Source organism: Plecotus auritus (assembly GCF_963455305.1).
Source record: "Plecotus auritus genome assembly, chromosome: 2".
In the NCBI taxonomy this organism is placed as follows: Eukaryota; Metazoa; Chordata; class Mammalia; order Chiroptera; family Vespertilionidae; genus Plecotus; species Plecotus auritus.
Genome location: NC_137771.1, coordinates 198211900 through 198239854, shown reverse-complemented (window position 1 = coordinate 198239854; position 27955 = coordinate 198211900). Strand labels below are relative to the sequence as shown.

Genomic DNA, 27955 nt, shown 5'->3' with positions numbered 1-27955 from the left:
AAATATATTTTTAAAAAGAAAAATAAATAAATAATAAGTAAGTAAATATTCAAAATTCCCTTTGACCTCCATTTCAGGAAAAAAATCTCTGCTTACTTTAGCTTCACAGTAATATTACCCAGACAGCAAACCAAGAAAGTAGCCACTTCAGGAGGAGGAATATGTTAACACTGACACTGAATAGCCAGGAAAACCAATGAACACCAAGTAGGATGGACCCTTTTGGATGCTCCGTCAGTCTCCCAAGGAGGGCAATGCAGATGGGGGCCTGGGCCACACTCACCGTGGATATCCGGCGCCATAGTTTCATGGGGATAGTCTTCACTCTTCATGAACAGCAGGAGCTCCTCTCCCGGCGCGATGTCTGCGACTACTCGATAAAATATCTTCACGGGACCGACAAAGGGTGGGGTGGGAAGAAAGAATACTAAGAAAAGGCCAGATAGACACTAAGATGTCTGTTCATTTTCTCATACCTTCACAAAAATATTCATTTTATGTTTTTGTAAAAAGACATGTGACTTCCCATGTTATAAACTGAACGTGAGCCCTCCACTGATAAATGGAAAGCTGTGACTTCCAAGCGAATTCACTAATCTTTTCCAAATCCGACTTCACAAATCAAGTTTTCTTTATGCAAGGCTTGGTGTCACATATAACCTGTATAATGTGTAACACAGAACGTTTCCTTCTCTGAATTCCTCACTCTAGTGAACCACACACATACTCAGAGTTGAAAGCGTCTTGCATTAGCCAGCCATAGTCTAGCTAAGGGTGGCAAGGGGCACAATCACCTCCTTTGAGTATGTTCTCTCTCAAAAGTAGCACCTTCTCAACAAGGGATTTTTAAGGGAATAGTTTGGAAAGACATGCATGAAATAAAGAATGATGACAGCAGGATCTGTAGAAAACATAGTCAAAGGAGAGCATTTTTGTTTTTCAAAATGTAATCCCCCTCTCACCAATCAGGACCTGCCCTCATGCCCTTGCTCCTGATCCCACTCTTTGAAAGCAGGCATTATGCCTTCAATTGATTCATTTACTGGGGCTTATTCCCCCTTACTTTCTGGCAAAATGTTGAGGAGAGGAAGGATTTAATAAATCCGTTAATGACTAACTAAAATGCAGTGGGGCAAGTGTGAAAAGAACCCTGACCTATAATTTCTAAGGGATGCCCACCTTTCCCCTAACCAGCTCTGTGACCTTAGACAAGTCATTGAACAATTTATTTGTCCTGACTTCAGGATTTTTTTCATTTATAAAAGCATTTAATTTGTGATAGATACAAACATAGAATCATTATGTTGCACAGTTGAATCTAATATACTGTTATATATCAGTTATATCTCAGTTAAAAAAGCATTTAATTGGGAAAATATTTAAGGTGCTTATTTATTTTGCCATTAAAATGTTTATTCTAAGATTACTTATTAAACAACAATTCCGTAACTAGGTAGAGGTTACAGAAGAAAGAATGAAGTTATACAATTAACTGGTAAAAATTAGACCAATGACATTCACACACACACACACACACACACACACACACACACACACACACACACAACACACCAAAAGCAATAGTGATAACAAAAAAATAAGGGTTCAATTCTGCTCAACCTCAATCCAATGGTGGAGAAACAATCACAACGCAAATTGGTACGCTCTTCTAAGAAATGGGAAGGATTATGTTTAGAAGACATCGCTCTAACTATGGTTTCTTGCAGGATCATTTGATATTTCAAACTGAGAAGAGTAAATTAACATCTTATAAGGTCAACAGAAATGTGCGTCACTTTAGCTGTATTTATTTGTTTGTATTTTGAGAAGCAGAGGGCATTAGACATCAGTACGTGCCTCTTTATTCCAGTAGGTGGCTCTAAAGGCCAATTGTTTATTTTTCTATAAAAAGACCAGAGCACAAAATTGTGCTAAATTCAAAAAAGAATAACTCAATGGGGAGTATTTTCTGCTTAGCTTCTTTCCTGTTGAAATAAAATCTTTTTTTTTTCATTTACCAGTAATTTAACCATGTGAAGCTAGTTTATATAGAAAATAATGGCAAACATAAAATGTTATATAATATGTTCTAATATAACCTAAGATTCTTCATATATATCCATAGACAGAATCCAAACTATCTTAGGAGAATTACCTGTGCTCTTTATACAAAAAACAAACAAACAAAAAAAGCAACACACACAACAACAGGGAATTTGCCATCTATAGCTTATTAAACTTATTTAACCTTCCTAATTTTCTTTCTTTGGAGGAAGAAAATGAGAAGAACAGTTCTGCTCAAAAAGTTACCAGATTTTTAAAAAAAAAACATTAGGGTGCATTTGCTTTTCCCCCAAAACCTCCCAGTTAAATGCTTATAAGTACCCTGTTCAATCTGGAGTTCTATTTCCCCTTAGAAAACAATGGACTTCTCTCAACAGTTTGAATCACCTCTTTTTTGGCATCTCTCAAAGGTTTAACTTATTAGCTTCCTTTCCAACAACATGTTGACATTTGAATTGTGACATATTAGAACTTTTCAGTGGCTTCTCGGAAATAGTGAGGTTAAAGAGACAATACCCTGCAAGACCGTAAAACAGAGCAGTTGTCTCTGTTGGGGAATGCTGCTTGGACACACATGCCAGGTCATTTTAAGAAACTATTATGATATCATTATTTCTTTGTAGTCCGCTATTAATCATGTCTCTTTTAATTCCATTTTAGATTTACTGGTTCCAATGTGAACAGTCCAAGAAACAAACAAAAAAAAAATGATGGATACATTATAACTATATATTATAAAGACAATTCTCTTTGTGGGGACATAGATCACTATTGTAATTTCCCTTTAAGTGTCCAGATTGTCATGTGAAGAATATTGAGTACATAAAAAAAAAAAATAAAAGACACGGAAGAGTGTTGATGTTGGCTTTATTTACTGGAGGTAAAAGGTGACATTCCAGGCCATGAAAGGCAAGGCAAAGCGAAGTGGGTTTTCACTTCGGGGTGTTCTTTTCGATTTTAAGTGAATTTTTATGGTGCTCATGAAACTGAGGTTTGAAAAGAACTGGCAAGCTCCAGACGTCATGAGGGCAGATTCTGGGCATGCTTCCTCACACAGCAGTAAGAATGTGCCTCGAAGTCCCATCTACCACACCCTCACAAATCTAGTGCTTTGTTTTCTTCAAGGTGTTGCTACCACTTGATACCTTCATTCTATCTCATCTCCCAGTATCTTACAGAGACTTAAGTAAAATTATGTTTTTCCTCCTATAATTACAATGGCCCAAGCATATAATTTGAATACTTGAATGCAGAGATGTCTACATATAAAGCTAGTTTACATTATAGCAATAGTAATATACCAGCAGGCACTTGAGAAGTGAGGGGTGTAGTTTTAAAGAAAACTGAATGATGATTTGTTGCCTCAAAACAATTATGTGAGGGAATGCTGGAATGTAATCTTGGAGAAATCAAGCCATTCAGAAAATAAGATGTCACCTTTATGCTTTTATGTTTTAAAATAGGTGTTTCAGCAAATAAAAATATAATTCAGAGCAGAAGTGGGTTATGTAGCTTTCCTGCAGGTTTGTATATTAAGTATGCTTGACCATGCTTATAAAAATAAAATTATACTGTCTTTAAAATCACTGTAGCCTTAAAATCTCAGCTATATTGCAGTCCTATGAATTATATGTCATCTGACTTATGTATCTGAAGCAGAGACACTACTATTATAACCTCTTTGGTTTTTGTGTTAGAGCAAAATGGAAGAAAATCAATTACTCTGTTAAATTCCATAAAAGAGTTAACAGGTCTCTTCTTCCATCAGGGATTTTATGGAAAAAAGTTATCTGGATCCAAAATAAAAATATCCTGGATCTGGGATTTTGTGATGAATTCAACTCAAGTATATAAAGAGAGGCTCAAAAGTCTCAAAGACTTTTAAAGAGTTTGAATTGTCACAAACGAGTTGTTGCTTCATTATTTTGCTGTGTCTCTCTCTATTAAAAGGACTATCTTAATCTCTCCCAATATAAGGTGAAAGATAAGAGGAGTGGGGCCTAATAGTAAGATAATAGGATTAGATAGGAATTCCATTTTGTAAAGGCATGATAAAATATTTTAAATACTGTTAAATATGATAACATATTTTGACTCCTCTAGAGTTTTCTTTTTTGGTAGTTAATATCAAATTCCAGAAACACAACAAATTATAAACATGGCTTACCTTTCCATGAATTTTAAACTTTTGAAAGTTGAGGTGGTCATTTCATTTTACCACAGGAAAAATATTAATTTTCCCAGTATCTTGCTAGATTCTTTCTATTGCTCCAGAAAGATATATTTCTATTTTTAAAGTAAGGATATTATAGCTGCATCTCTGGATACTTGAATTGATAAGAATAAATATTTATGGTAAATGTTTTAATAGATCCTTTTGTATTATTATATTTTCAAATTTTGCTAAAATAGCATATGAATAAAATTGCTTAGTATTCTTTAAATTCTAAATCATTCAGATACTTGAAAAATAAAACTAGAAATCTCCTAAATTGTTCACTTTTACTACTGGTAAAATTCACAATTTAAGGTATAAAGATAAAATTGTTCATGTATATAGAAATTACTCTAAATATAATTATCATATTTAATTTATTTTAATCAAAATTTGAAACCAGTTCCAAATGCCAAAAGAATATCAATTCACTTAATATTCATAAAGCTAAGCTAGGGATAAAAAGCAGTGGTGATGAAAATTTGATTTAGCAACTTTTACATTTCCAAAAGGTATATTTTCATACAATGTTTTATATATAAGTATATATGGGCTAGGATATTTCATAAGTGACATATAAATGTGGCAAAGTACACATGTTGGGGGAATTTAAAACTTTGCATAAAATATTAGCAATCTCCTATTTTATATATTAATATAATTGAGTATTTAATGGCATGTAATTGATTCTGATTATATGTCATAAATTATATATAATTATATATTATATATTGTATATAATTACATATTATATATAGTTGAAATTTGAATTAAACATTTTATTGAATATCCATTTTCTTTTGCTATTTAAGTGCAAAAGGATAGCCTTTAAGGAGAGTAGGAACACATAAGCATTCTGATAGGAAAGTTAACAGGCTATAAAAGTCTTTTAGATTCTGCTTTATACTGTCAGGCCTGTGCTCAACCTAATCCTCCATCATATGGATGATGCTACCATTTGTATTTATAAATGGTAATAATGTGGGTTCTTGTTTATTATCCCATAAAATAGAGGAATCTAGAATCTGTCAGACCAGACTTGCTGTCTAGTTTGCTATGCTTGGATCGATTTAAAGTATTATGTTTGTACTATTGAAACAGAAGAAAAATTTAGTGCACAAGAGGCAAAACAAGAAAGGAAGAAAGCATATCATTTAGTTTTAAAAAGATGAACAAGGCCTCATTGTTATGAATCCCTGTTTATTTTTCCTGGTCAAGCACTGGAAGTTTTATTTATGCTTAATAGACTGCATTTGGCATGCCTAAAAATGACAGAAGTGTGAATTATGAATGACCTTCAACCTATTCAGGAAGTTGTAATAATTGAAATAATAGAGAAATGTACTCCCTGCAAAATTTGTACTGAGAGACAACTTTTTCAGACTACTGCTGTCTTTCCACTTTGAAGTTGACAGCTGACTTCTTCCTCTTTCAGCTCCCAACATCCAGCCTGAATGCTTTATTTTCTATAGCCTCATTCAAATTACCAGTCAGAAGACTAGGAAAAACTTTAACGTTTGGAGGTCAGGTGGGAGGGAGGTAGGGGACAGTTTGCATATGTGAACAAAGTCAACATTTGATATGAACACATCTGTCAGTCTCGGTGCTGCAGAGAGGTAACACCAGGTCTACAGAGACAATGTGTGCACATGTGCTGGCTTTAGGAAACATTGTCTGCACCCCGATCCACCCATAGCAATGTGGGAAACTCCAATTCAAAAGGGCAAAAGTGATGTCAACTTTTTAGCTTCCAGAAGAAAGACCCTTTTATACATTCTTAGCCTAATTAGTAAGAGATAACAAGAAGTGTCTTCAGCAGACAGAGAGTTGATGACATAATATAAAGATATTTGTTCAACAGAATGGAGGCTTTATCATGTCCAAGCTTATTTCCTTAGTTTCTCCATAAGATGGTATCCTATATTTTTCTTTAGGGTGACAGGCTAAACTGATAAATATCTGGTATTATCTGCTATATCTGCTTCCAAAATGAAAAATATGCATTCACTGGTTATTTTCAGGACAAAAACATTGAAGGACATGCCCCTCCCCCCCACACACATTTTTAGCTCTTGTTAATAACATGAAGAGAAAGCCAAGTATAATTTATTGAATGTAACAAAACAGAGAGAACTGACTGTTGACCCTAGTTTGCATAAATAGGGCAAGTGATAAAGGTCCCTTATTATACCTGGAATCTACAGTGTACCCAGCCTGGAAGCCTTGCAAGTTACCCTTTAAATAATCTCTAAGGATCTCTCTACAGGTCCCGCAAGAAATATCCTTAGCCACCTGTCTTTAACGTAGCCAGTTCCTCTGACCCTATGAAAACTGGTCACTCTGGATGGTTTCAGAATGTTTGGGATGAGTTCCATCATCACATGATGAGGAAGCTAACAATCATGTTTGGGGTGTTTACTAGGCTGGAGGCTTTTCTCATGCCCTTGACCAACAAGTTGTCCTCCTTGATGGCTCAGAAATGCCTCCTGAGGACTATCTTTTGGGCAACATCCAGAAACGGCTGAAGTCTAGGATGTGTGTGAAGCTTTGAGATCCCCCTAAATGAAAGGTGTTGTATACCATGCAAACACTAATTAGTTAAAATGTGCACAGAATACTTTAGTTTATATATTTTCCATTTGTGTGGTCTGAGAATCTTAGTAAAATTCCTAGTCTGTGCAGTGTTATGGCAGTGCTGTGTCCTGGGCATTAGCATGAGAGGAAAACATTTTTTTTTGGGGGGGGGGAGAAAGGGGGTTGGAGGGAGACAGTGCTGTTTATTTTATCATGTAAATATCAAATGGCAAACCATGCCTGAGACAGCTTCATCTTCAGGCAAAGGAAGTAACCTATCAACCGGACAACATTCCCCCAAAGTCAGCTTGGGCATCGTTCACAAAGCCAGTCTCTCTCTGGGTATTGCCAGCTGGCATTCATCTTAAAACAGCAGAGCATAACTTTGGTATAAAAGTGCAACTTGACTTAAAAGCAAAGCAAAGAAAATGCCCAAAGCCAATAATAATTTTAACATCAAAGGAGGTCATTGAAAATGTGGACAGAAATCCTTGTAAAGGAAGAGCACATTAACAAATTACCTGACGGTCTACGCAAACATTTTTTAAAAGTGGAAAGAGACTAACAAATCACATTTTGTTTTTTACATAGCTTACCCTCCCTTCTTTTTTGCATAAGTTGCATTCATTGAATGATGCAAGAAAACATATTTTTTCTCAATAAAAAGCCAAAGAAAATAAGTTGATAATTGAGCCCATAATAAGCTTGCAGTAATAATATGACTCCAGTGTCACAGAGCTCTGATAAACCACTAGTGTGCACCAAAGGAGAGAGAAAGCGGGTGTGCCAATTCAGCCATGATTGTCCTGGAAGCAGTTAAAACTTTATAAGGTAAAGCTTAAACGAGAACAATGCCTGTGCAGCTGAAATCACTGTAGAATCTTGCTGCTGTTCATTAACCACAAGAAAGCTGGCAGAATCTCCTAAGTGAATTCCAACCTGGTATTCTCTGAGGGGCACTCATTCTTCTGTATCTTATTTCTTCAAAATAGACATCAGGCATTAGATAATCTCTTATCGACACATTTCTTTTTATTCAGAGTGAAAAGCAGACCTCTCTTATTCTACTTACAAAATACCAGCTGTCAGGGGCCCATTTAAAAATGAAAGGACTTATCACCTTGTGTAAATGACAAGATTAATAATGTCTTGGGTTTCTGAGAACTTTATTCCACTTGTAGACCATGTTAGGGCAGGCCAGGAGTTTGAATGAAATCATGTTCCTTCCTATGACGCAGAATACATACACCCATATAAAATGTTACCCCAGAACCCACACCCAGATCATTCTAATTATCATGAGTGGAAAGGCAGGTCTTGTTCAAGTCTAAAAGGTCAACTTGCATGAATTGTGCCTGAGTGATCTGTCTGATTACAGCCAATACGAAGAAGTATTAGAGGAAAACTTGTATCCAGAGAGCTATTCCACAAGTACACAAAGCTTATGAACACATCATAAATGAAAACTGGCATTGTTTGAGGTGAATGAGGGGTCTATGGGCCAGGCCATCTTTGATTTAGGTGAAGGATATAGAAATTTGGAGATATTAGGAAACTCATCAAAGGGAGAGGCAGGAGCAGGGTAACATAGAATCTAAAGGTGTGCTACAGCCATCCCTCAAATTGGTTGGTAAAAGTAAGATATCCACAAGATGTCAAAGGAAAGGCCATCAAAATATTTAGAATTAAAAAACAAAAAACCCTTAGTGAATCATCTAGCTGTTTGGCCTACTTGGCCTTTAGCATGTGGATGCTTCCAGAAGTAAATAAAACCTCTGAATAATTAATAAACCAGGTTCATGCTTCCTCTGCCTGTTTGGTTCTCTTGAAGACTATCCTGGAAAGAACTTTCGTCATCCAACTCTCTGCTCTTGCTCCTGCCCTGCTCTAACTCTCAGTGCCAGTTCTTGCTCCTGAAAGTAACCAGGGACCATTTGAGGTCATTATAATGTAAAACTACTGAAGCATTGTTTGTTTCAGTAGAATGTTCTAGCTAGATACTGTGTGACAAGCAGTATAGCTATGTAGCACAGTACAGAAACTTTAAGGAATAAGAGAAAAAAATCATTAGGACTTCAGGGATAAAGACCCTTAAGTGTGTTTAATGCATCTACACTTTTATGACTTGAGTGTGATTATGGTCTTAATTTACCAGTATATTTGGTGTGGCCCTCTGTTACAAAGATAAATTACTATAGTCAATACAATATTTTCAGGTGGGAATACGGATATCAGTTGGAAGCTGAAGCTACTTTAAAAGTATGGTTTAGCAGTTATGCCAGTGTTTGCATAATTTGTATCTCTAAAAACATCGCTGCAGTAATTTTGAAAATATGAAATGAAAGAGATCTAAAAACAATAAATTGAGTCTTTCTAGGCAGTATTGTCAAGAAAATAACAACTTCCACAAAGCTAACTCTGGTTTGAAAAAAATAGTAAAATAAAAGAACTCACAGAAATCTATTGGAAAATTTAAACTCAGAAAAAAATTCCCTCTAATAAAATCTCATACAGAGGTATTAGAAAAATGTTAATTGAATGGCCTTTGTTTTTATGATACAAAACAGATTACATCTTTTACCAACTTTACTTGAAAATCAAAATCCATGCTGTTTCTAAGTCTCTTCTTCACCACCACCGCCCCCCCACCCCGACAAATCAAATAACTGGGTGTTATCCAGTATACATATTCTACCTGCCCCACCATTATAAAACTGTATTATTATATTAGCAAGCACATTTATTCACTTTTGTAGAACTCCTCCACATTATGATAAAACATTCAAACTGATTAAACTTGATCATTAACATTGATCAAGTATTGTTAGAAATCTGCATCTTTGCAAGGTAAACTCTAATTTACATTATCTTATTTTGTTCAGGGTCATCTTTTCCTGTCTTTTATAGACACCTTAATTACTACAGTGGTTAGACTGCAGTTGAGAGAGTCACTGAAATTCTTCTTGTTTATAGTCCAGGACTTATACCTGTCATGTTACTCAAATTCATATTATGAATTTGAGCTCTACCTAAGAATCAGAGCAAAGAGAAACAGTGTTTACAATTTCTTGCAGAGTGCTTCCTTGCTTCATTTGCTTTCATGTTGTACAGGTGAGTTGGTGTTGTTCATGTTAATAATTACTCCTGACCCAGGGTCTCTCTTTATATCTGGATAGTAACTAATATCTCACACAATGGGGGTGTCCATGATGAGTTGTGCTTATTCACCAATTGGCAGTTCCTATTCCTCATGGAAGAGAGCGAAAAAACAGACCTAGGGGATCTCTTCAGTCAGCTCTTTCATCATTGTACCTAGTCTAACATTCACATTTCAAAGCTATCTGGAATTGCTCGTCTTAATTGGCCTTTAGAAATATGCATACATGCTTATAAGATGAATATGTTTATAAAATATGCATACACTATTTGGATATCTGTTCTCTTTTGTCTTGTCCACTGAGCTAAGTGTTATTGTATGCTTCTATGCCTATCACACAAATCTGACTTTTACTTCTGCCTTTTCTCTTGTTTTCTCTGGGTGAATTTACTTGACCATGTAATGTCAATTTCACAATTATGTTATCTGATATGCACTCTGTTACCATCTTAGATATCTGCCAGCATAAGACGTAAGTTTAAAATGAGTACCTACAGAAATAATAGGTATGTGTTTAAGATTAGCCTTTTATTTTTTCCCTGATTAACCATTTTCTCTGGTTCTTCAGTTAAAAAAAAAAGTAAACATGCTATTCATTAAAGTATGAAACCTACATATTTTCTTTTGAAAGCAATGCATTTTACAATGTGCACCTCAAAAGAGACAGTGTTAAAATTATAAATACCTACTCTAAAAAGCAATCTAATTAAGGTTAGAAACAGCAAAATAGTTTCCTCATTTCATGTAATCAAAATTCCCAATGACAAGAGTATATTTATTATAAAATATTAGACACATAAATAATAAATGAAAAAATGAATTGGGCACAAGTTTGAATCTTCAATCACCTTCTCATTGTTCCTGCAAAAGTTTTATCTGTCTAAGGAAATAGCCCTATTGTCAGTAAATGTGGATAGCAAGTCATTATTATGATATAATTCTATTATTTCATCTTACAGCTGCTTTTTGAGCTCCTCAGTTCTTTTTTTAAGAAAACACACCACACACTCATTTACAACGCCTATGTATTTCCCACATCTACAAATAGTGGGTGCTCAAAAAATGTTTGCTGTTGATGGTGACAATAACTCATATGACGGACTTGGGATATTTTCTGCTCACAATCAATAGCTAATTTAATAATGTTTTCCTTTGTCAATAATGCCTCTTGTTTTCTTACGGCAAAGGGAAAAAAACAATTGATTGGTTTAGTATTTTTTATATATGTTGAAGATTTTTAAACGATTCCCATTTAAACCTAATTTTACAATTTACTACTTCTTATACAATTTAGTCAGTAAAAATTATCTGATAGTTGGTAAAATGCCAAAGAATAATCTCATAATGATGATTGAAACAGAGTCTTAGACTATATGACGCTAGCATTACTTAACAGCTTTCAATTGAAAACATCTAAATTAAACTTTTCTTTTTCTTGGTGGTGATTTCCATAGGAGATTTGCCAAGCAACCATTTTAATATGGTCTTTGAAACAAAATTTGATTTAGGTAACCATTGGGTTAAAAGTTATAAATAATGATAACATAATTAAATTCTAACTCAACGATGTTTATAAAACAAAAATTAACAGGCTGAACTTTTTGTTGTTTTAGGTACTGTCATACTCAGTTACAACATTTATAACCTAACTTTATAGAGTGCAAAATATGTTTCATGATATTTTCATGATCTTATTTCATAGTTATTATTATTAAAGTTAAGCGCATTGCATGGCCCTCCATAAAACAATTTCCAGCAGAGATATTTTTAAACTTTTCACATGTGCAAAAAAATAGTATTTTGGTTAATCTAAAAGTGCTTCTCACTTATAATTAGGCAAGTCAATATAAAATGCATAATCAGATAATTTCACATATAGAGCATAAAGATAAATCTATCTACTATTTCTAATAAAATCTACATAATGTTCCAAGTATATCACTTCCAATTTCTGCATAAATCCAGTGTTCTTGATTAGCTCAATACTTTCTATGAATGTCTCCCTTTATGATGGTAAAGAATAAAAGGTAAAGAATAGCTAGCCACAATTAGTCCTCAGTTTTCAAATCATTCAATCCCACTCCGAAAACAAGAACATTTATGAAGTTTACTGATACAAAGTGAATGAACTACCCCAAAAAAGTAGTAGTGAAAGAAAAGTCCTGAAAGTGACTTTATTCTGCATCTTACTTATATTTGTGCATTACCTTTCACCATATCAACAAACAGGCCACAAGGGTCTACTGCAGCTCACTGTTATTTTTATTCTTCAGGCTTCACTGATACTTTAGTGTTCTCAAAGAAAGACAAGAAAATCTTTACAACATACCTGGTCATTTATCTGGCATGCAACGAGGTTGTGCTGATCATAACAGCCAGCGAACCTGATGTACTTGAGCCAGCTTCCTACATCTGGTTCACTAGCATCTATGCAGAACTTCACATTGCAAAACTCGTCTAAGATCTAGAAGGAAGAAGATGAGAACAATCAATTTCTACATCAGTTCATTCATTAGAAGGGTTATCTGCTTGAAAACATTTCATTCAATATATATTCCTCTTTTGAATCTTTAAGAAAAAAAACTCAGCATTAATATAAATAAAGGAAGAATGTTATCTTAAAAGTGACAAAGTACTGTTTCTTAAAGGAGCAAAGCAATTGTGAATTATTACAAAAAATTTAGTTGGTTTTAAAGATGCTTGTTTCCTTGTTATGCATGAATGAGTGCTACTGACTTAATTTTACCCAATGTGATTTTTACCAAAAAATACTGAACAATGTATATTAATATAATATTTCTAAACTAAATAGTCAATATTTTAGGTTAAGATAGTGTTCCCATGTAAATGTATACTTTCACAGTTTTGCACTGTAAATTAATTCAATTTAAAAACTTTCATTTAAATATTATGTTCATTTTCAGTGTTCATTTCACTACCATGAAATCACACCCTGAGTTGAAGAAGATAATAAGATTTGTCTCTAGATGCTTCTGACCCAACTAAAGAAAACCAAATGAAAGCAAATGATTGGTACACGTTCATGCAAAATGTGGCAACTTAATGTTTTAGTTAACACATGCCAATGCATATTTTGATTTTAATTTAGTAAGCAAAATAACAAAACTGGCTTGTGAACAAGTAAAAAAATAAGAATACTGTAGTAAATTGTCATCATTATATATGATTGTGTATTGTTGTTTTTCATGAGATTTTTACATCCAGCCTAACCTAAATATTAATTGCGTAAGACACCTATTAAACACACATTGAAATGGGAAATGTCCATTTTTAAGGTTTTGTGTACTTAAATGAAACTATTCTGATTCAGCAGCAGCAACAATGTTTTAAACATCAACAACATTAAAAGCTGCAGAGTTGTTGACCTGATGGTGAATAACTAGAAAGGCTGGTAATGCTAATGTCAATCAGTTAATGCAAACTTGAGGAAGTTTCCTATCAAAGACTAAACAATACAGGCTAGAACAAAAAATTAATGCATTCAATAAGCCCCACAGAACTCTGCTGTGTTCTATACCTACATAAAAGTTAAAACTAAACCCTTGGGTATACAGACGAAAAGCGATTTTGCATAGAATTCAGGTAATCACCCAGTTGCAGATTCAAGTCATTAACTCACCACAAACTTCAAGAAGAAGCCCAGTGCTCTGAGGGTTCTGGTCAAGAGGCACTGGGAATAAGCCTTTGGCCAGGAGGCAATTAAAGGGCAATAAGTAGTCCCACAATTTAAAAAAGAAAAATTAGAACAGAAGATAGGGATAAGAATTGCTACACACACACACACACACACACACACACACACACACACACAAACACACACTTCTTTTCCAAGGACACTTCTTCACACTAAAAACAACAAAAAGTCTACATTAAATACACTCTCTAGTGAGGACAGATTTTTAACAATTTCTTATTATCACATTACAAACTTTAAGTTGTTTTTTTTCAACTCTCAATGCTGAGTAACTCAAATGGCAACTTGAGATTGCCCCCTCCTCAGACGTCTAGAAGGACCCTAACTAACAATAGCAATCCACGTTCTAAAACAGTAAGAAGTTGGGATTGTTGTTTTGTTGGTTGGTTGGTTGGTTTGGTTTCTAGATCTTTTGTTGTTTGTTTTCTTGACTGGCAAAAAAAAAAAAAAAAAAAAAAAGGCAGCTCTACTGACACACTAGAGAAATATTTAATAAAGGAAATAGGGTGAAGTCAGTGAAATGCAACACCAGATCCATTTCATATTTGCAGAAAGACGTGGAAAACTTGTTAATTTCAAAGTCAAGAATCATCTACCCCCTTAGCTTTCGAGTATTCCCTTTTGCGGGGGCAGGGAGTTAAGGATTGCATATACTACACATAAAAATCCTAGGTGTAATTTTATTCCGTGTTAACATTATTGCCATTGCCACTGTCAACAGTGAAATTAATTTAAAAACAGGTTCATTTCCAAAGAATGTCTTTTCATATATATGTTACATGATTATTCAAATATTTCACCAACATATTAACTTTCTTACTCTCCATATTCTTGCCCCAGGACAAAAGCTTAACTTTCTCCAGAAACGTATCCCCCCTGGGCGAATTATTTACTTTTGATTTGCTAACAGAGCTGCATTTGTCTCCCCCAATGTCTTCATCGTCTCGGAAATCTCGAATAAAATAAAGTCACAGCATATCTCCGTCATTTCATCTAACATACCCCTGTGTTTTTCAAAACTTTCAAGTTCCAGAGATAGCTTGAAAAAAAAAAAAAAAGAATTCCCTTTAGGTGAACTTTAGAGAAAGGCCCTTTCAAAAACCCAACAGCAAAAAGGGGAGGAAAAAAAAAAACCCACAATCTAGCCAAAGGGTCCGAATGTGACTTTCTCGCGGAGCAGCACACGATGTTGGACAGCAAAGCTGTTACTTGGCAAGGTGGAACTCGACCGAAAGCCGCTCCAAAGTCGCGTGGCTGCTGCCAGGAATTCAGATTTTGGCAACCCCACCTTCTGCGTCCCAGATACCGACGGACAGACACCCGGAGGGAGGGGAAGCAGGAGAAGAGCGCGAGAAAAGGAGGCCGACAGCCGGCAGCGAGACCCACCGAAGGCCGGGCGACCCACCCTGGAGACGCGTCCAGACCGCAGGGTTCGCAGGAGGAACAAGGAAATCGCCGGTCCCGGCGACGCAGATAAGCAGCAGGGCTCCGAGAGGCTGCGGGCGAGGAGGAAAAGGAGGCTGGGGGCGGGGGGCGCCCCGGAGAAGGGGTGCCAAGGCAGGAAACTGTCCGAAGTTACAAACTATGCACATCGCCAAGACTTTTTTTTTTTTTAAGTGAGTTCTCTTACCTTAAGATTTCTATGGCCTCAACTCAGCAATACAAGGCAATCACAGAAGAATGAAAACAAACAAAATCAAATCATCAGCAGCCCCCAGCTTTCCTGCAGGACAATCCTTTCAAACGATCCCGAGCCACATTTCGAGAGGTTAAAAAAGAAAAAAAGCCCAAAAAAAAGCCTCGCGTCTCGATTTCCGAATGGGTTTCTGATAACTTTGTCCGCCTCTGGGATCTGCTCGCCGGGACCACGCGTTTCAGATTTATTGTCCGCCAACAGTGTATTTTTAAAACCAGAAAAGCAGTCTCCTCTCGTCTGGGTGACCCGGGTTTGGGGTGTTTGGGCTTCCCCCCCCCCCTTCCTACAAGAGCTTAGAGCTATTCCTCCTGGTTCGCATCACCTCCCTCTTTTCTCACTTTCTCTTGCTCTTATCAGCCCGATGTGTAATGAAAGTTATCTGAAACCCACTAAAACTTCTTCCACTTCTCTCTCCCAGTTCCAAAGGGGGGTGGGGGGGACAGGCAGGAGGAGGAGAGTTTGAAAAGGTGGGAGGCCTGGGGAGGCGAGGGGAGCTCGAGCCCCCTTTCAGATCCTCCGCAGCGCCTTCCCAGGTCCTAGACCCTCACGGGATCGTCCCCTTTCGCAACGCCAAGCTCAGCCGCCGGGTTTCTGTTTCATGAACTGTCTCTTTAAAGAGAATCTGCTCGGCCATCCAGAAAGAACCCGGGGCGAGGGAGAAAGGGAGCTATCTCCCGCCGCCTAGAGTGATCGGAAGCCAGACGGGCTCCTCTTTCAGTAAATTTTTAAAGTGACAGCAGCCTCCTCTGGCGGGAGAGGTCACTAAAAGGTCGCCAAGACCTAAGTCCCATAGGGACAGACTGATTATGGATGCACTATTCCCTTTAAACATGTAGATTTCTCTGGGTAAACAACCAATGGGGAGATCTCGCCAGGCAGGATTTCTTTCCCCAGGGAAATATCCTCTGTTTCAATGTCCCGAAAGCACAAGTGTAAGCGTGTGTGCGTGTGCGTGTGTGTGTGTGTGTGTGTGTGTGTGTGTGTGTTTTGGGGTGGGGGATGGGGTGGAGAAGTGCTTTGCGGGGGGGGGGGGGGGCGTGAGGGTGTGTGTACCGAGGATGGGGGTGGGGCGCTGGAAGGGCAAAGATGAGGTTTTGGGTAAAGAGACCCTAGCTCATGCTAAACATCATTAGTTTAGAAATTCTCAGAAAACAGCAGCCTGAGAGTGAAAAGTTGACATGTACGTTTCAATTTTCTAAACATCTTATGTTATTATTGAAATTCGTACTCATTTATTTCCTCCATTATTATAGTTAGGGCAGCAGAAGAGCAGGTTACTTTTTCAAATTATATTTTTTTAGAAGGAGGAATTTAAAAATCGGAAATATTATTTGCATATAATCTACCCAAGTAACGTATTACAACCTTAGAAAGACTGATGATTGTTTGGTGAGTTTTTGCCATATTCTTTGATACACTAATTAAAACCCTATGAATGCCGAAAAATGAAATTAAGAAATTTGACAACTCATTATTTTTAAACTTTTAACATTATAAATGCTGCCTTTGGTGATCAGTACTCTACAGTGATTAATAACTTTCAAATATATATGGTCAATTTTTATCAACACATTTCAGAAAGGACATTGGAAGAAATAATATAGGGAATGTGTGGCAAAATAAAAGGGTCTATGGGTTTATTTTAGCCAACCTCGGAAAATTTAGTAAAACCCATCGGTTAAATGGAAATAACGCTTTTTTATCACAAATCTCCATTCATAAAAACAAATGGACAAAATCCAACTTCTGGACTCAACAATGGAAAGTTCAGCAAAAGTAAAGGAGTGGAGGGACGCTTGCGGGGGAGGGGTGGAGGGAGAGGGGATGAAGAGAGCGCTTACGTTAAACTTCATCTGCAAATGGGGACAGGTCCCCTTTTTGTTTTCTCCAAGTGCAAAGAGACATGCAAATCTAGTAGACCTATTATTTCTCCAAAATGATCGTTTATAAACAAAAATAGTAACAAAAGGGGGGGTTACTGTGGGGGAGAGAAAATGACAAGAGGTGGTGACTAATTCGTTTCGGTGGCCTGTTATCTGTGACATTGAACTGTTATTTCAGATAATGGCCATTGTTTGAGGGAAAATCGCACAGCAGTGGTAGGTAAGACAGGAAAAATCCTTTGTAAATAACCTAAAACCCGGTCAGATATTCCCATGGAGTTCGGCGCTTGAGAACCTTTAAGAGCCCCCGGTTTGCTGCCATTGATTTCCTGCCCTTCCTCAACTTGCCCATTGTCAGAGCCTCCTTTGCTTTCTTTCTCTCTCTCTCTTTTTTTTCTTTCTTTTTTTTAAATTTAGCCATAAATTGGACCGGCTCGAGCTATGAGCTGTTCTATTTTCTTCCTGTCAGGATGAGGGATTTGTTTTATGATGCATTGTGTATTAAATACAAGTAATCTGGGGAACCGATTGCTTCAGACAGTGCGGCCTGATCAGGGGGCCTGAGAGCTCAGCGCCCCAATCCTCCTTCCCAGCCCCGCGGCCCCCACCCCCTCGCCCTGTATAAAGCTGCTCTGAAAAGGAGGACACGTCGGTGGGCAAACAATAGGTCGTGTGGAATCAGAGGCAGGTCCTGGCTAAATTGGGATTTCGTGGAAAGGGCCTTCGAGTTTTTTCCCTTATATTGGGTTCTGGTGGGGGAGGCGGGGCGACTTTTAAGGTCTGGGTACCTGCAGGTGCGGCGCGAGGCCGCTAGATGGTGTTGCGCCCCGAATTAAGGCGCGGCGCCCGCGGCTGCAGCCACCCAGGTGAACCCGCCGCCGCCCGCCGGGCGCGGCCAGCCGGGCTTTGCCCTCGCCTTGCCCGCGATCCAAGCCGGGTGGAGTGCACCGGGCAGCCCAGACCCGCAGACACGGGCCTGAGCGAATATGAAATTCTCTTCCCCAAACAGAGCCAAAAGATTTAACTCTTCCTCTCTGAGATTTTTGGGGAAATTATCTAGAGAGATGGGGTGAGGGAGGCGGATTGCCCCCTCATTGTTTTATTAATATAATCATCAGTCTTGTTCTCTGGTGAATAACTTGTGAGAAAGACTGAAGTAATCAGAAGGAATGGGCAATCTCTCTCTCTCTCTCTCTCTCTCTCTCTCTCTCTCTCTCTCTCTCTCTCTCTCTCTCTCTCTCCCCCCCCCCTCTCTCTCCCCTAACCCAGCCCCTCTGCCCTTTGATCATATCATAGTAACTTAATGTAAAGGCAAAAATCAAGCCACTTTTTCTGGACGACACAACTTGAGGTTTAAAAATAGGGTCCTGAGATCCCAAAGTAGCTAGATGGGCCTTATTTCTCAGGAAAGGAGCCTCTTGCTATTTAAATACTTAACTCTTTAGGAGGAGACCCTGGCCTACCCCGCAGATGGGAAGTAAAACGAGAGGAGAAAGGGTTGGAGGAAAAGGTTTTTGCAGGGGGCTTGTTTTCCTCCCTGGTGAACTGGCTTTCCATCAGGAGAGTTCTAAAACAATAAATACTAGGAGCCAAATACCATCACCAATTCCCTTTATTCCTCGGGATTTCTGGTGAAATCTGTTTACAGTAGTTCCCAGTTACAAATTAATCTGCAAAAGCCGCTGTCTGCTCAGCAGTAATCAGTAACATGCGTGTTCTGCCGTTTTTAGCGCTGCCCTTGAAATGGGCTATTAAAAATAATGGTTTTACTATAATCTCAAACCAGCTTTAATTTGCAAACATGTATCAAGACAGATGATCTAAATATTAAGGGGATGGAATGGGAGAACATACTACGACAAATGTACAGCTTTGGGGAAGGCAGAAAATAGAGTGATTCATCAGCAATGTTTAACAAGAGAATCATATTTTAAAAACATTTTTTTTTTTCCCAGAAGGAACGATTGTTTTTTTCGGCCCGGTTCTGTTAATTGTTTACCAGGAAAAGGGAATTGGAAAATATGAGGTCTGAGTGTGAGTTGATAGATTTTCTGGGAGCTGTAAAGATCCCCCTTTGGCTCATGGCAGGGCTGGGGTGGGAGAGGTTAATGTGTTTTCTTCCCGGTTTGAAAAGGGCATAAACCCTCCTCAGGCCCCTTCCTTCCTCCCCCATCTGGGTGAATTGCAGAATCTTTAAAAGGCTCAAAGATTTCCAATAAGGCCACTGGCTCTGCCTTCATTGTGTAACTGTTTATTTAAAATAAGTCAATATATTAGTTAGAGCAGTAAGAAGTTAGTGCTCCAGTATTCAAGGGATTCCCACAAGACTGTAAGCTGATGCCTCTTTTAAGCCTTAAACTTCATGGTTGTCCCAGAAGTAAAAGTTCTGCTAATGGAGACCCTATGGGCACGGTACATTCCAGCACATCATTAAAGGAAAGAAAAGCAGTCCAGCCAAAGCCAGATGAAATGACTGCACTGTCCACTTTTAATAGGCTTCCTGTGGACAAACAGCCCTGTAACACTCTGCAGAGGACAATATTTAAAAACAAGACAACTTGCTGGCAGTTCTCAATACCATAAAGTTAATAAAGTATGTTCCCATTCACCCTGACATTATGTTTTTAGTTTATAGAGGAAAGCACTTTATAACCTCAGCCTAAGTAGAGTTCTCTTAATTCTGCAGCGTTGGGTTCCTTGAGGTGGCTACACATGCATTGAACTCCAAGCCTGACATTTTTGTTTTAATACTGTGTTGTTGTTTTTTGTTTGTTTGTGTATGTGTGTGTGGGGGGGTATTTGTTTTTTGGGTTTTGTGTGTGGGTGTGTATTTTTTTTTTTTTTAGCTTTTTGAGAACATACAAGTGCATTTTTACATTTCTCAAGTGCAGTTCTTTTTTATTCATGGAGATTCTGTTAAAGCCTATTTCGTTTGGCTCATGTCAGGAAGCATGAAATAGTCTGAGAAAGTGACATTTGGCTGAACAATAACTGCTTGCTAATTAAATTAGCTTCATGTATAGATATTGATGTGTCTTTAAAAAGAAAATCAATGCTTTTCCACGTCAGAATCGGATTTTGTAAAATCTTACCTAATCTGAGATAAGAAAATATTATAATTATGTCTACAGGACTCAAAAAGATTCCTATATAAATATTGCTCCCAATACAGCTAACTCCAGTTTGTCTCTCTACTTTCTTTCCCTCCAATTCTTGACCACCTACAATTTCTTCTCCCAGGAATAAGCTTTATAATGAAACATAATGTTTAGGCAAGAGAAAGTAGGTCAGAAAGCCATGGCATCAAAGGTATTATTTTGTTTCACTTTAATTTATATGTTTTAATCAGTGGAGTATTTCACAAGCTTGGCTCCATGAACTTGAAGGTGAATTCTGTGATACTGGATAGATACACCCAGCAAAAATGGTTCAGCACAATAAGAGTTTACAGACAAAAATGGGACTCTATATATAGTCACCAATCTACACATCACCACTGTTAAGAAGAGATATTTCTGGTCTTGATGGATTCTGTCTTTTTTTTTTAATGGGGGGGGGGGTGTGGAACTGTTTAAAAAAGAAAAGAGGAAATTAAAGGTAAAAAAAATGTAAATAAAAAATTTCCCTTGGTCTGGAAACTGGCCGACTGAAAGCATGTTAATCTCCACCTCCGTAATTTGGTCTCCAGGAGAAGACAGAAGCCCTGCTGCTGTGCCCTGCACTTCATAAATCACATCTTTATGTGGACAAGGTCAGGGCACCTAACAGCTCAGACATGGGCCTTTGCAGTGGCTCGAGGATTCAGGCATGTTTACTCTCCTGCTCGGCTCTCCGAGGAGTAGTCCAGCACGCTTCTAATTACTTTTGATTATTTTCATTTGCTGGGGTCAGTCTGGCTTGCCAGGACTGCTGGAGGGTTGATTTCCTACAAATCTCGATGTCTTTGTCGGACGGCACTGTGTGCGTTCAGAATTAGCACCCCGTTATTACAGCACGGGATCCCTCATAATAGATACTGTGATACAAACGTTTCCCCAGTGAACCATTACCCACTTCCCTTTTCATTAATTAACTACACAAGCATACTCACCTATCTGATCTTTTTAAAAATGCAGATGGATTTCTTAACAGTTGAGTCTTTTATAGTATATTTGGCCAGAATGAAAGCGAAAAAAGTATTTTTTGCTTAGATTTTAAATATATTTAGTAATGACTAGCAGCTCTTTGGAAACTAAGATGAAATACTTTGCTGAGACAACAGCTCTAGTGAATAAATTATTATTCTCAAAGATTTATTTCCTAAACTCCAATTAAGGCTGCCATATTTAAAAATTTTTTTTTGTTGGTCCATATTGATGTATTTCAGTTCTAAGCTATTACGCTGAGTGGTTATTTCATGGCTAAAGCATAACAACAAGAAATGTATACCAACCTTAAATGAAAACACTGTGATAAAAAACTATAATACAATATATTATAATAAAACTTTGGTAGAAAAAATAAACAAAATGCCATTATTTTTATCTTCCTTATCCCCCCAAGGTAGATGTTAAGAACTCTGATGTGTATGTATTAAAAGATATATTAAAGAAAAAAATGATGAGCAAATAAATATCCTCAAAAACTGAGAAAAAGATATTCACAAAAAAACACAACCCATCACTCTGATTGTTTAAAACAATAAGCATTTTTAGATCACTGAGCAAAAATTACTATTATTTTTTCATTTTGTAAAAGATATGGTTATTACTGTTAGTCTCAAAAAGCAAAATCTCTCTTTCTTCCTAACTTTAGTCAAAGAATTAAGGTACTAAATGCTTTTGGAATTAATCTCAACTATATAAGGAATCCATTTTTTATTGCTTACAAATTTTAATTCATTCAATCTTTCACAACAGCATTTAGCACATTTTGCAATAACCCTAGGGTTAACTTCTCTAAGTGGGAATTTAGTCCCACCGTCTTGTGAAGAATATTGGTTGGAAAACTTCCCTCTAACCCTGTCTCCACTCCTAGCTGTGTGCCTTTGGGTAAGTCACTTAACCTTTGAGTTGGTTTTCAAGAAAGTTTCATAATATCAGCCTAATAGGAGTGCTGGGAAAATAAATTGGGTACAATGAGCGGGAACTGCTCTGACTGCATGGGAATAGGTCAAAATACTATACGTTTCACAGTATTTGTGTTTGTGCAATGAGTTAGAACAGACTTACATACACACAAGAAGGAAGATAGTCTGGTCTATGCTTTGGGGAATGGCAAAGTATATATATTTTTCTATCCCCTTTCTTCCACTGCAATGCCAGTTGCCCTAATCCTTACCCTGACCTGTGGAAGAGAAGAATTTTAAGAAAAATGTTTTTTTTCTCTCAAGCTGTGCTCCCCCCGAAGATGTCCGTCTCTGTCTGGCTTGCAGCTGAGTTTGTTCTGTCCCACCCACTGTGTTTTCTGCCAATCAGTAAGAGGGAGAGTTTGAGACAGAGGCAAAATGCCACTGAGAGCCAAGAGCCCTCAAAACTGGGGTAAGAGGACACACACACAGACACACACATACACACACACACACACACACACACACACACACACACACACGGTGGGGGAGGGGGGTGGGGAGAGACTAGTTTTAAGACAATATTTGCTACCAAGACCAGGAAATTTATTCTCTACAGTATTCTCTGGTGGACTTTAAGTGCTCAGAGCCTAACATAATGCCAGAAGTATAGTAGGTATTGAGAATCAGGTCAATGAAAAAGAGCTATTATTGGTGTTACTATAATAATTATAATTAGAGCCATTTTGTTCCTCGGCCTATAATTCATTTTGCCTCCATTATCTTGGACAAAATCTTATCTGCCCTTCACATCCCCTCTTCTGTGTGCCCACTGATTCCTACCAACCAGGTTTGACCTTTTCATACTTCCCCTCAAATCATCGGTGCTTCTTTCCTTCTTTATAGACAGGTTTACCTTAGCTCACAGCTGTTTCTGTAATGCTCCTGTACTCCTTAACAGCCATTGTAAGATTCTTAATGATGAAATCAAGTTTGATTCACACTGACACCTTCAGTAGCATCTTTTCATAATGGGCTAAATTACCTTTGAACTTGCCTTGCAAGGGTGAATTAATTATGGTTAAGTGTATGAGGAATGGCTACATTTAATGCCCAAGGAAACTAGGCTATTTAACCCTGTTTCCCCTTGGGAATCAACTGGTAATTCCCTTTTAGGGAATTGAGAAATAGAAATTCGTCACTGCTGCTTCCCAGGAGTAGTAGCACCTATTGCTCTTTCTCCCCACCCCTCATAATTTCTGTTTCTGTACCAACTATCTGCCCTTTACCTGGTGCCAATTCCGGACAACACTTTGGACTCCTCCCTTTCCCTTATCCCCAGTAAATACTTATTGGCTTGGTCAACCTGTTTGTTTCTTTCTACAGGGCCATCACCTTCACTGGCACCAGACTAACAGAGGCCCTTGTCATGGCAAGCCTGAATTTTGTGGAATCTTCCCACCAAAAATTAGTCTTCCTGAAATAACAAAGTTATGACAATGTTTTGGCTTTACCTAAAAACAAACAAGCAAAGAGGTACAAAACAAATAAAAAACCATACTTATCTGCAAGAAAATAAAGCAGTCTCCTCTATAATTTAACATCAGATTTATCTTTCCAGATTCATTTACTGATTCTTCCCTCCACACAGATGTTGAGCTCTGGTTAACAATGGGGGATATAAGCAGAAGCTCATGGCCCTTTACCCGAGTTCATACAGGCCCTTCCCTTTTCTTATCTCTGATACTCCCAGCATCCCTATGATGGAACAATAGATCAGGCAGGTGCAGTAACAGTTCTATTTATCAGGCTGATACTCAGCCCTCCAGGCTCCCTTCTTTGAAATTCTTACAGGACACACTATTAAAATAATTCATGATGGTTAGGGTGACTTGGGATATCTCTGTTATCTGCCAAACTGTCTATAAGTTTCTTGTCTGATGGCAAGAAACTCCCTTCATACCAGAGTTTTCTAATCAGTGAATTGTTCCCAGGTATTCCCTGAAAACATGTTCTGTGCTCAAATGAGGTAAAGGTAACTCCCACTTGGAGCTGCACAATGAACACAAATGTAATAAATGCTCTAAGACTCTCAAGGTCTAAGAAGGCCTTTTTTGGTGTGTTTAATGGGACTTGGACAACAGGTAGGCAACCATGTCTGACAGTCCCTTTCCTCTTCCACTGGAACACCTAAGGGGAACAATTTTGGAAATAAAATTTCGTATCACTTTGCATCTGTTTCAACGAAGCATATAAGCATTCCCCTGTATATTTTTCTATCCATGGACTGTTTTCAGCTCTTGATCAAAAATATTAACTACAAAAACAGTAATACATAAACAAATAAAATCAAGCCTCAGCTTTTCATTCAACTCGAAAGCATTTGAAAGGTCTATCAAGCTCACAAAGTAGGTTATCGGTAAATTCCAGCCAGTCGATTCTTGGCCTGTGCAATGTTGTATTTGTACTTGAGTATATGGTATGAAAACCTTCCAAAGGAATGTGTACAATCTCATTTCAAAATCAACCAACTCCTTCCTACCCTCTTCCATTACAAGCCCTTCAAAAACATAATTTTACCACGGGCATATTTACAGGCAATGTTTTATATTATTCAGGCTTTTCTTAATAAGTTATGGCATTATCTAGATATGTATTTCCTCAGGAGAAAAAAAAAAGCAGCAAGTCAATCTCAGTCTAAAGAAGCCTGAATTAAATGTTTAAGAATTTGCCTTTTCTCCAGTTTTGAGATTGGGTTCATGCGTTGTGCCTGCCGATGGCTGTCTAACCGCTAAACTAAGTGGACATGAAATCAGATGGCATACAAAATTACAGGAATTTGATCTGTAGATAAACCGCAGCCCTTGATGAACTAACATTGTTCCAGATGAATTAACTCATCATCCCGAGGAACAGAACATTTCACAGGAGCAACCACACAATCTTCCCTGTAAAGAGCACTAATGGCTGTGATTAATATGTGATCTATTGAAAGCGCTTGCTTCTAACTAAATTGGCATACACTAAATGCAGTGGGGAGGGGTGGGGAGGCAGTCTGGCCCCATAATTATTGCTCCACTTCAAAGCTCTGACAGTGAGCGCTGGTTACGATGCCTCTGATATGGAATTATTAAGTAATGATCAATGTGTTAAGTTCTTATCAAAGATTTAGTAAAGCAGGTATCTTGTCTCTATGTAATAACTTCATTTTATTATTTCAATAACCATAGGCAGATCCTTTAAAAACACACCTTCCAAAGTTTCCAAAATAAAAACAAATCTTCATGGCCATATTATTTTATATTTATCTAAGGAGTTATGGCTTGCTATTGTTGCTTTATAATACTATGTATAGATTTCATTACTAAAATAATTAGGCTGAGGATAGGGTTTGTAATCCCTGACTCCCAAGTTGTGCCTACCTAGATTTTCCCAAGCCTGGAGAATCTATAGGTAGTCAGTTTCCATGTAGACGAAACCTACAGTTGAGTTATTATCTTAAATACAGCCTTTCCTGCACACACAAAAAAATAATATAAATTAAAATTAAAAAATGAAATCTCTGTAGAACCAGAAAAGTATGCTAGTCTTACAATCCATTTAAAGGGTGTCACATCTTTTGATAAATATTAAATGGTAAAATGTCAAAATATCCCAAGAGTAGCTAAAGCACCGATAAAATCTCAGTAGCATTGCAAAAACATGGACATTGATTTTAGCTGTGACTTTAAAAATATCTTTCTATAAATTTTGTGGAGTCAATTCTTCAACTTCAAATAAAATCCTACTATAGCCTGTCTATAAACTGCAGAATTAAGTACTGGTCAATTTCCAAGATGCAGATTCTGAAAGGTATTTGTGTTTTTTATATGTAGTTCTTGGCTGGAAAACAAACTCAAGCTTGCAAATTCTTGCAGTGCCCTACAACTAGAAGGGCAAATGCCAGAAGGGCCTTGAGTGGCAATACTTAGAGAGAAAATAAAAATATGCACCCTGATTCACCAGGTGATCTGGACTACCAATTCCCTAATAAACCATGCAACCTAGTCGTGAGATGAAGGGAGTCAGAATTAAGACTGAAATGACATAGATTTTAAACTCATTCCTTTATGTCTTTTTTACATTGTCTTTGATAATTTCATATTTCCTCTCCCCACTTCCACTCTTACTAGAGCTAGCAAAGTCCATACATTCTCAAAAAATATATATTGTTCAATGAATCAAATCTAAATGATTCACTAAATACTTTAGAGAACAACTTGTTTGTATTAAATTTTTGTGTTTTTGTTGTTGTTGCCTCTGTAGAACTTATCATAATAAATGTTTATCATTCCCTGTACACATATCCATGGTAACCAATGCTGGAATATTTCAAGAAATCCATTAAAAGTCTTTGTAAAATATATTTTGCTAAATTGTAATCTTGGGAAGCATATTGGAGTTATGACATATGAATGTTCAAAAGGCTAATATGAAGAAAGAGAGAGAGAGAGAGAGAGAGAGAGAGAGAGAGAGAGAGAGAGAATAATCTGTTACCAAGAAAAAAGTATGAGATGGAGACATGAATCATCTGTTCCTTCCACCGGAATCCATATTCAAATGCCTTTGTATTATGAATATGATACCTTGTGTTTAGTGTGAGTCTTAGGTTTAGAGTGACTCTTGGGATTAGAGATATGTATTTTTCACACCATGTTGCCCTGAATGCAGGTATTACCACTTTCTCTGATGCTCAACCAAAGCCAAGGTGAACCATTCCAACACTGAATGGTTTAAGGGTTGAACAAGGCAATTTTTAATTATACTTTATTTTCAATTACTTGCTTACTGCAGAATCTAAACCCACAGTAAAAATGTAAATTCACTGAATTCAGTTTAGGTTTTTTTAAAAAAATATTTCATAGCAGTAAAAAGATAATAACCAACACAAATAAATTAATGAATCTTCTACCCACAGTATTTGTGGAAGGCAGATCAACATTGCTTTCTAATGCTTCCCTGCCCCCAATAATTGTATTTAATGTGGTCCAGGTGATCCCCGTGACTCATGACTCACATGGCCCAGCTGTCAAATCACCCACACCTAGGATGTGGTGACAACAGTCTGTTTTCACAAACGACCTGCCTCTTAGAGCCTTTAGCAGGGATGGTGACAGGCCGAATGTGGTAACCTGCCATAATGAAGTAAGGAGATCTTCTTTCCAGGGCTCAGTAGACCACAGGTTTCCTCTAAAAAAAAATATGAAATGACTGTGCTCACGAGCAATCAGTCTCATCCCAGATTCCTGCTAACCCATAGCCCTCTGATGTTAGAGCCCTCAGTGAATGAAGTCTGCTTCTAGTTTTATGATATTGAGAGTTCCTTAAACTTTTTTTTTTCCAATTAATGTACTAGAGGCCCAGGGCATGAAATTCCTGCATGGGTGTGGTCCCTAGGCCTGGCCAGCGATCCAAGTATGAGCGTCTGGCATGGAAGGGTAGGTCCCAGCTGACCTCTGGGCCCTGGGCAGCATCTGGGCCCCTGAGACCCCATGGGCCCCCCTACACCTGAGTCATGGTGCCCGAGTCTCCACGCGGAGATGTGGTGAGCGGGGCCAGACACTG

General features: G+C 37.6%; 1 protein-coding gene across 11 annotated transcripts in view; it reads right to left on the bottom strand.

The window, feature by feature from the left end:
- Window positions 1-27955, bottom strand: part of MECOM (MDS1 and EVI1 complex locus) — a 591080-nt gene that overhangs the window by 49715 nt on the left and 513410 nt on the right. For 8 of the 11 annotated variants that reach the window (XM_080656198.1, XM_080656192.1, XM_080656195.1 and 5 more), the window contains exons 3-4: window positions 12340-12474; window positions 284-386 (exon numbers count right to left, since the gene is read on the bottom strand). In XM_080656198.1, the coding sequence (XP_080512324.1) occupies window positions 284-386; window positions 12340-12474 (238 nt within the window). Of the gene's footprint in view, window positions 1-283; window positions 387-12339; window positions 12475-15355; window positions 16110-27955 lie in introns of those variants that run through there. The other 3 variants (XM_080656200.1, XM_080656201.1, XM_080656199.1) reach the window with 2 other exon arrangements.